This window comes from Garra rufa, chromosome 14 (genome assembly GCF_049309525.1).
Source record: "Garra rufa chromosome 14, GarRuf1.0, whole genome shotgun sequence".
NCBI lineage: Eukaryota > Metazoa > Chordata > Actinopteri > Cypriniformes > Cyprinidae > Garra > Garra rufa.
The window spans coordinates 27174852-27185517 of NC_133374.1; the positions used below are offsets into that span (position 1 = coordinate 27174852).

A 10666-nucleotide genomic window follows, 5' to 3' on the forward strand; every position below is an offset into this window, starting at 1 on the left:
ACAAACTTGTAATTCGGACTTTCTCAAAATTGCAAGTTTAGAGTCAGAATTGAGTTTGTCTTGCAATTCTGACTTTATTTCTCAGAATTGCGAGTTTATATCACGCAATACTGACTTTATAACTCGCAACTGAGTCTATATCCCACAATTGTGACTTTTTTTCCTCAGAATTATATAATACAAACTTGTAATTCTTTTTCTCGCAATTACGAGTTTATATCTCACAATTCTGACTTTTTTTCTTACAATTACGTTGCATTGCATAATACAAACTTGTAATTCCGACTTTCTCACAATTGCGAGTTTAGAGTCAGAATTGTGAGTTTGTCTTGCAATTCTGACTTTATTTCTAAGAATTGCGAGTTTATATCACACAATACTGACTTTATAACGTGCAACTATAAGTTTGTCACAATTTTCACTTTTTTCTTGCATTTACGAGTTTATATCCCGCAATTTTGACTTTATTCTTAGAATTGCATAAAACAAACTTGTAATTCGGACTTTCTCAAAATTGCAAGTTTAGAGTCAGAATTGAGTATGTCTTGCAATTCTGACTTTATTTCTAAGAATTGCAAGTTTATATCACGCAATACTGACTTTATAACTTGCAACTGAGTTTATATCTCACATTTCTGACTTTTTTTCTTACAATCACGAGTCTATATCCCACAATTGTGACTTTTTTCCTCAGAATTATATAATACAAACTTGTAATTCTAACTTTTTCTCGCAATTACAAGTTTATATCTCACAATTCTGACTTTTTCTCACAATTACGTTGCATTGCATAATACAAACTTGTAATTTGGACTTTCTCACAATTGCGAGTTTAGAGTCAGAATTGTGAGTTTGTCTTGCAATTCTGACTTTATTTTTAAGAATTGCGAGATTATATCACGCAATACTGACTTTATAACTAGCAACTATAAGTTTATGTCACAATTTTCACTTTTTTCTTTCATTTACGAGTTTATATCCCGCAATTTTGACTTTTATTCTCAGAATTGTGATATAAACTCTCAATTCTGTCTTAACTCACAAACAGAATTGCGAGTTTATATCACGCAATACTGACTTTATAACTCAGAACTGTGAGTTTTAGGTTCGGTATCTTTCGGTTCGGTCAAAAATGCCAGTGTGAACGCTAAGCGGACCAGGACCAAATCAAATCATTTTCCTTTTTGGTCCAGACCAAATGAACCAAATGAACCAAACAAACCTGAACTATAAGTGTGAACACAACCTAAGTTTTTTGAAGAAAACATTCCAGGACTTTTTTTCCATATAGTGGACTTCAAAGGGAGCCAACAGGTTAAAGGTCCAAATTGCAGTTTCAATGCAGCTTCAAAGAGCTCTACACAATCCCAGCCGAGGTATAAGAGTCTTATCTACCAAACGATCTGTCATTTTCTTAAAAAAAAACTAAAAAGTATATACTTTTTAATCACAAATGCTTGTCTTGCGTCAGCCCGACTTCATGTATTAAGGTCACATATGACCGACTCAGTGTTTACAATGCAAATGTGCAAAGAAAGTCAAATGCACTTTACAAAAAAGGTAAAATGCCGATGTTGTATGATTTTGAACTACCCTACCTTTTTAAACTGAAGTACAGAGATGAAAAACTAACTGCGTGTGACCTTTCGGATGTGATTACATAATGCGTGAAGTTGCAGATGCGCATTGCAGAGCTAGTGCAAGACGAGCAATTGTGGTTATTTTATTTAGAAAATCACCGATCATTTCACTAGATAAGACCTTTATTCCTCGGCTGGGATCGTGTAGAGCCCTTTGAAGCTCCGATTTGGACCTTCAGCCCGTTGACTCCCATTGAAGTCCACTACATGGAGAAAAATCCTAGAATGTTTTCCTCAAAAACCTTAATTTCTTGTTGACTGAAGAAAAATAGACATAAACATCTTGGATGACATGGTGGTGAGTAAATGATCAGGAAATTTTTATTCTGAAAGTGAACTTATTCTATAAGCTAATTATTGGTGCAAAGGGTGTGTTGTGTTTGCTGGTACGTAATTCGCTCTTTTTCTTTTGTTCGTCCGCAGGAACGGGTTGAGACTCGTCGTGTTCTGTGCAGCAGCCCTGCAGACGGGGTGCTTGACATCTTTATATACACACTATCTTTCCCTTCTCCCTTTTTATTGTACTTTTTAACTCTTTTGATTTCTTTATTGTACATTAAAGCCAAATAAAAGGTGCTTTTTTCTAACCTGCTCCCTCCCCTGCCCGTGGAGTCTGGAGACGTGAGGAGTGTGCCGATATTGTGCTACAAACGGGGAGGGAGAGGAAGGAAGTGGATAGCACACCACCTAGCGGACAGAGAGGGAAGTGCAGGCTCGCTGAACTGTCTGAGTATTTCATGTCCTCTTCCTCCTCATACGGAATGGAGAATCTTCCCCATGTAGAACAATCCCGTCTCCCTGTCAAACATCCCACGATGCATTGCACAAGGGTGAGTCACCCCATTTTGCAGGAAATGACACTGTGCTGTGACCCTTCTGGACTCAACTTTTACAAACAGCAGCAGTGTGCGACTTCCACCTCTCAAACGCATTCCTTAACATCGCGTAGGATCGCCCTTCCCTAGTCGTACCTAGCAGTGGTCACCGGACTAAAAAGAGGAATAGATGATGACCAACTGTGGACTAACACCTGAAAACACTAGCAAACTCAACCGAGACTCACTTTTTTTTATGTTAAGCTTTCCTTTGATTATGTTCCCGAGGCATTAATTTTATAAGAAACCCTAAATAGATTTAATCCACTGGCTTTTTACTGTTCCACCATGTTGACTTCTAGGGACAAACTGCTAAATAGCTCATCTAACGTATGATATTTGACGCGTTTCACCAGTTTTAAGTCCATGACTGAATATGAAACTGACTGTTTTTGTGAGACCTCACGTCGGGCTAGAGCTCATTGTTTTTGTTTTAATAGCTCTATTTAGGTCATAGTTTCTTCTGCACAGATAGATACGGCACCATATTGTATTAGTAACGGTCCATAAAACGGTCCCGTACGGTTTACACGCTGTTAATACGACAGTATCTGTTAATTCCTGTTGTCTTCTTCCAGCTCCGCATTTGCGCACCCCTTCACAACTGAGGCGAGGAGAGACATCCGTGCCTTCCAAAAGGGAAAAAGGGTCACATTCCCTCCAAAAAGACCTTTAAAATCGTGATCTGAGTAGCATTAGGACAGTGTTTTTAAAGTAGTAGTTTGGTATTTTGTAAACTGAGATCATGAAATCAGTAGAGTGTGGTGTGAGAAAACAGATGTAGCCATCCCTGTGTTCAACTCTTCCATTTTCCAACTGGATATATGAAAGTAAGAAGAAGTGGTGCAGAGCACCTAAGGGGACATGGTGATGGAAAAAATGAGATTGGAGGAAAAATGACTTTTTACTGTTGAATTGCCCTGGGAAACTGCCTTCGCTCACAAATCTTTTGCGTTCACTCACAAAAGAGCAGAAATATAGTTTTTCTTTCCACCTTACGTTTCCATCACAACACAAATACAAAAAGGTTTTCTAGGAAACGCAAAAGTTTTGCGAGAGGCGTTATGCAAGCAGTTTCTTAAAGAATGCAGGTTTTGCCATTGTTTGCAAATATAAAGCGGGAACGCAAAAAGATTGTGAGCGAATGCCAAGATTCTTGAGAAAAAAGGCAAAAGTTTTGCAAGCAGACGTTTTGAACGAATGTACTAGTACATGCAAACGTGAATGTACTAAAACGCAAAGATTTGCGAGGAAATGCAAAGATTCTCTAGGGAATGCAAGCTAACAAAAAGTTTCTTGGGGAATGCAGTTTTTGTAATTGAATGCAAATATATTGATGAAATGCAAAGTTTCTTTAGAAATTGTAGAACATTTTGCAAGAAAAATGTAACTTAATTTAATTTATAAGCAAATGCAAAGTTTCCTAAGAAAAGTTTTGCTAGAAAATGTAAAGTTTTTGTAGGGGAGCAAACATTTTGCAAGAAAACTTTTGCAATTTAACTTAATTTTTGTGTTCCCTCAATATATTGATGAGCAAATGCAAACACAATGTTTCTTGGGGAATGCAGGGTTTGCAGTTGAACATCAAATATATTGAGGGAACGCAAACATTTTGTAAGCGAATGCAAAGTGTCTTGAGAAAAACACTAACATTTGTGAGGAAGTGCCAGTTTCTCTGCAAACGCAAAAATTTAGCAAGAGAAGTTTTGCAAACGAACACAAGTTTTCTTGGAACGCAGGTTATTCAATTGAACGCAAATATATTGAAGGAACAAAAACATTTAGTAAGCGAATGCAAAGTTTCTAGAGAAACGTAATATTCGTGAGGAAGCTCCAAGTTTCTCTGCAAACAAATATTTTATAAGAAGTTTTGCAAACTAACACAGTTTCTTAGAGAACACAGGTTTTTCAATTGAACACAAAAAAATTTGTTAGCGAATGCAAAAACATATTGAGGAAACTCTAAAATTTTGTGAGCGAATCTTAAGAAAAACTTAAACGTTTTGCTAGATGTTTTGCAAGCAGACATGTTTCTTGGGGACGCAAGATATGCTAATATTGAGGGAACACAAATTTTGTGAGCGAATGCAGTTTTTTGAGAAAAACGCAAAAGTTTTGCGAGCAAACGGGGAATGCAAAAGTTCAGAGTGAGTGCACTGTAAAAAAACTATTTGTTAGGTCAATTTAAAATAACGTTACTCAGCTGCCTTACAATTTTAAGTTGAATCAACTCAAATATCTAAGATGTCACTTAGTACAACTTAACATTTCAAGTTGACTGAACAGCCGGTTAACAAATTATTTTAACTTGACTCAACAAATTTTTTTTTTTTTTTTTTACAGAGTAGGAATATATTGAGAAAAATTTCCTCCCATCTTTTTTCCATCATCTCTTTTTAGGAGCTCCGTAAAATGGGTAAAAATTGATTTCAAAATATTTTGCTAAAAAAATTAAGTCTGTTTTAGAATGACATAATTTCTCATTATATACAGTACAAATATTACCATGATGTATACCTACTTTCAATTGTACTTTACAATTTAAATAATGTAGTTGTATTTATAGTAATATTTTAATTTCACATGAATTTAAGAGAAAAATGTTTACTCACACATACATGCATGCATATACAAATAGGCTTAATTTTCTTTACGCAGAATAGAATTAATTTTTTGCCTTGACCGTTTTCATGAGATTGACACAAAATGGAGATGCATGAAGAATGTAAATTGTTTTGGGTTGAAGAGGTCTGTCCACTTCTGTCAAAGCAATGTAGACCACATAGCCTTGTAGACCACCACTGTCTGCCAGCAGCACAGCTCTCACCAGGGCTCACAGGGACTTGTAGTCATCTACAAACCAGGTTTACCTCAACTTCTCCACAAACTACCAGTCAGTAACTACAAAAGAGAAAATGATTGAGTTTAGGCTCCTGTAGACTCATATATATGAACATGCGGTGGCTAAACCATGAGTGTGTGTGCGTGTGTGTGTTCTTTAATGCTAATATAACGTGTGTGTGTGTGTTTGGGTGGATGCTGTGTGACTGAGATATGATACTGTATATCCCTTATGTTGGTATGTCTTAATACCCTCATATTGTTTCACTCGTTGCACTGCTTTGGCTGTTTTGTTAAGTTGCGACACTGGGTATTTAATTTCCGTTTTTCTGGAGTGTCATCATCACCTCCGGTAATGGTTTATTTCACCGTTTAGATTCGGTTGTCTAGTCTTACCAGCTCAGCCTCTAAACTGCCTCTCACTTTTGTTAATGGAAAAAAAAAAACAAGACCGCTCAGTAACATTTTGGAGAATATCTTTGTATGATATATACTAAAACTATGTGTGTGGGTTTGTTTTATTTTTCAGTTTTTAAATAAATATTTCACTCATTGATATAATCACTAGTTGTTTTGTCTTGATTCCACTTGTGTAGAGTTTTGTGTTATGTCATAATAATTTCTATTACGGTCTGCGTTGTTGAGGTTTTTGGAGGCCAGAGAGAAAAATCTCCACGCAAGGTTGTGTAATTATTCAGATTAAGCCACCGGCGAGTTATTCGGTTATGTAAAATGATTTGTTCCAGCGATAAAAACAATGACTGAATCTGTTAACATGTTTAAGATTATTCCACCAGGTCTCACAAAATATTACAGCCCGAGTTCATACAGGTCAGAGAAGCTCATCTTGTGTAGTTAAGTCTGAAACGACATTATAACACTTTCTCTGACACTGGATTTACTGTTTTCAGTCTCGTATGAATAAACAAAGCAGGTAACACAATGTTAAAGGAGTAGTTCACATTCAGAACAAAAATTTACTGATAATGTACTCACCCCCTTGTCATCCAAGATGTTCAAGTCTTTCTTTCTTCAGTCGTAAGAAATTGTGAGTAAACATTTCAGGATTTCTCTGCGTATAATGGACTTCTATGGTGCCCCCGAGTTTGAACTTCCAAAATCAGCTTTAAAGGGCTCTAAACGATCACAGCCGAGGAAAAGAAGGGTCTTTTTTAGCAAAACGATGGATTATTTTGCTAAAACAGAACCTCAAATGCTCATCTTGTCTTGGCAAGACGAGCATTAGAGATTAAAAACTATATAAACTGTAAATGTTTTTAGAAAATAACCGATCGTTTCGCTAGATAAGACCGTTGTTACTCTGCTGGGATCATTTGGAGCCCTTTGAAGCTGCATTTAAACTGCATTTTGGAAGTTCAATCTCAGGGGCACCATAGAAGTCCACTATATGCAGAGAAATCCTGAAATGTTTTCCTCAAAAAAACACCATTTCTTTACGACTGAAGGAAAAAAAAAACATGAACATCTTGGATGATTCTTTTATGCCAAAAATAATTCAGATAATAATTCAGATATCAAGTAGGCTTAAGATCGCGTTCCATTAAGATATTTGATAAATAAAAACTTAAATTTTGATAAGTAATATGCATTGCTAAGAACTTAATTTGGACAACTTTAAAGGCGATTTTCTAAATATTTAGATTTTCTTCCACCATTACACTCCAGATTTTCAAAGAGTTGTATATTGGTTAAATTCTAACAAACCATACATCAATGGAAAGCTTATTTACTCAGCTTTGAGGTGATGTATAAACCTCAGTTTCAAAAAAATGACACTTATGACTGGTTTTGTGGACCAGGGTTATATACAAATGTAGTTGCTCGTTCCATTTCTACTAGCAACATAAAAACGTAGAGTTTAAGCATCTTCAAAAAGTGCAAAGTGCATTTGTACCCTGTTTACACTAAACTTTATCTAATCTTTATTTCTCTAAATAGTACAGTTTACACGAGAATTGTTAGAATGAAACGCTGACATTTGTAATAGACGTTTGAAGTGTCTTGTTCATTTGCTGATCTGATGTTCACTACTGTAATCAACATTAACATAAAAGAAGCTCTAACTTTTAATAAGCCGGAAAATGCCGCCTTTTTATATAACCATTCACATTACGTTTGCGTTGCAAGAATGTACAAAGAAACTTAAGATTTCTGACTGGCTAAGTATTGCTTACTCATTAAAATCTGAAGATTTCTTATTTATTCAATAGAATTCCATCGAAGCTTTTCAAAGACCCGCCCACTTTGTTACGTTGCTATGTCCGATAATCCTCCCTCAGGCAGTGAAAAATACAGCACGGAGCAAAGAGAAAACTGAAAGGTCGACAGACAAGACAGCAGAAGAGGTTACTTAAGGTATGAAAGAAAGTCTCAGTTGTCAAATTTGTTCCTTTTGTAAGAAATTCAAACAATAAATACCGTTTTGTTGCTGTTAATGTGTCGTAACAGATCGCTATAGTACCGCCTCAGTTCAAGCGGCGTGTGACCTACTCACTTCCGCTTTACTAGTTATAGCATAAAATAAAAGTGAATGAACTTCTTGTTTCAACCGCGGGAAGACTCGAAACAGTTTTCAAGTTCAAATCCATCGACGTTTATACTCTCGTCTCATGTCTGGTTTGTTTGTCGACAAAAATGTCAGATTCGTGTTATGATTTGTCAGATCGCCTGTCAATCAAAAACCCTTTACTTATGACGTCTTAAAGCACTGACTGTTCTAAAACAGAATGTTCCCTTATGCAGATTATAGTAAATAGGATGGCTTGTGCTTCAGTGTCCAACTGTCCATCAAGAAAAAGAAAATGGTTAAGTAGTGAGTACACTCAACTATTGAGTATTTAAAAATTGCTTTGTGCATTTATTAGAGCTACAATTAGTAGCCTAACAAAGTGCAATGCGGTGTGTACATTTTAGACGACTGCCTGATTTCAGTCAGCTTGCCTTTAACCAATGCTCAGGGCAGGTTTTCTTTGGCCTAACTGCCGCTTTTGCTCAGAGTGGTGGGTTAACTGTCCACTGTGGGTTTACCAACCCATCGTCCTTCATTGATGAAGTGATCGCAACCTTCCAGAAGATGGGTTTCAGTAATGGGACTCAAAACTTTGGAGCAGCATTGCTTTCATCTTTTAAATACCAGGGTCAAACCGTAGCTTTTGGGAAGACCCCTATTCCCAGTCAGACTCCAAGCTTCTACAAGACTTCAGCTTGTGGTCTGATGCGATTCTTGCATCAGACCCCTGCTCACGGTCGAATCCCAACCTTCTGGAAGACCCCTGCTTCCACTCAGTCCCCTGCTCACTATCAGACCTCAGCTTTCTGGAGGTCTCTCGCCTTTGAGGGTGCTAAGACCTGGCAACCGTCATCTTCCATAGATGAACTGACTGCAGCCTTCCAGAGAATAAGTTTAAGTGTCATGACCAATTCTCGCAAGCGCCCTGCTACTGCCTTATGCAGACTGGTAGGTACATTTACACCCCAGTCCTAAGCATAATTAGAGTATTTTTTTTAAATATAGTGTTTAGTCTAATTTATTGAATCACTATTTCTGTTCTTTTAAAGGAAATTGATACAGAAGATGCTGCAAAGATGTCAAGAGCTTGCAAACGACGCAAATACTTCTAGTTCTAGGTCTGCACCTCTTCTGTGTTAATGTTTAATAAAATAATGCACACAATATTCATGTGACATCCATTTAATGGATTTATGCTCATTTAATTATTACAGTCTCTATGGAGAAGTATGTAACTTCGATGCTAACTAATAATGCAAAAAAAAAAAAAAAAAAAAAAAAAAAAAAAAAAAAAAATATATATATATATATATATATATATATATATATATATATATATATATATATATATATATATATATGTATATTGTATATGTATATATATATATATTTATTTTATTTATTTATTTTTTGCTGAGAAGTTTACAGATTTTACATCGTAATGTGGAATGTGTAAATACTGGAGTAAAAACTGTGACAAGGACTGGTCCCTCCTGTAATATTAATCTAGTGCTGTAGTCACCTGTTCCTTAAAAAAAACAAAAAAAACCAAGATTAATTATTTCCTGTAGATGTTTACAATATAAAGCTTTTAAGCATAATGGTTGTTCCAATCAAGACATTTGGCAGATGCTCTTAAAAGTGAAAGCGATTTAATGCTCCTGCATCCCTACAAAGTATAATGACTGCTGTAATTTGCTGTCCTAATGGGCCATCAGACAGCAATAGGCTGTAGACAGCAAAACAAAAAGAGACATTTGATTTTGACTTGAAGCAGTTTATTTAGGTTGCTGTATACAAAATTACTGAAGCATGCAGTCCTTTCTAATTACTGCCTTTTGATCACTGAAATAAATACAGACGTTTCTTTAATGGAATTTTTTTTCACCTCTTTTCATGACAATATGTTTTGTCTCAGGTATATATACATTGATAAGACATGTACTGAGACATTATGACACGCTGTGAGGAAATTATGCCATCTGTTGGACAGTCTTGGTAGTGTTTTGTGATAAATTCTTAGTATTGTTTCTTTTCTGGAAAGTGTTTTAACATCTTCCATAGGGCTGGGCGATATGGCTGAAAACTATATCACGATATCAGTGTTTCATATCGGTCGATATCGATAATTATTGATATTTTTATGACCCATTTAAAATAAGGACCAGGAGAAAAATATATTACACTCAAGCATTTTTATTTTAAACTTAACCTGCCTCTGATCATAATCCCCTCAGTTATTAAGACAGAAATGTCAACAACCATGGAAAACTCAAATAATTAAAATGTAAACATAAGTCTAAAGTCACAATATACACTTAATTATCTCTTAATGCTCAATTCAAACCCCATTCATTGTTGATGAAGTGAATGGTCAAGCTAATGTATGGCCCAGAAGTACGGCTTGACCACAGGTCAGAGGTTGTTGCAAAGTACTTGGCTGATAATATTTATTTCTGCACAGATTGCTGGTTGCCAGTAGCCAACATTACTTCTTTCCCGGTACTTTAGGCTATACTTTGTGTAATAGCAAAAATATTTATTTAAGTGAAAAAATAAGTCCAAAACTTTCAACATTTTGAACAATAGGGCCTTACAATCTTTTTTTTTTTTCAGAAATTCTTGTTTTAATTTTTCTGATAATCAAATGAAAGCAAAATCACTGATTTATTTTTAAAAATAAAAATAAACGGAGCTTTACTGTTAAAATTAACACAGAAGAAAAATTATATTCAGTTAAAAAAAGGTTTAATAATAATAGTATTTTTTCAACAATTAAG

The 10666-nt window shown here is 35.6% G+C and overlaps 1 protein-coding gene across 2 annotated transcripts in view; it reads left to right on the forward strand.

The window, feature by feature from the left end:
* The window catches only part of hip1 (huntingtin interacting protein 1), an 83005-nt gene extending 77088 nt beyond the window's left edge, over positions 1–5917 (forward strand). For both annotated transcript variants that reach the window (XM_073817479.1, XM_073817480.1), the window contains exon 31: positions 2064–5917. In XM_073817479.1, the coding sequence (XP_073673580.1) occupies positions 2064–2074 (11 nt within the window). In that variant the 3' untranslated portion in view covers positions 2075–5917. The remainder of the gene's footprint in view (positions 1–2063) is intronic.
* Positions 5918–10666: the final 4749 nt, after the last annotated feature.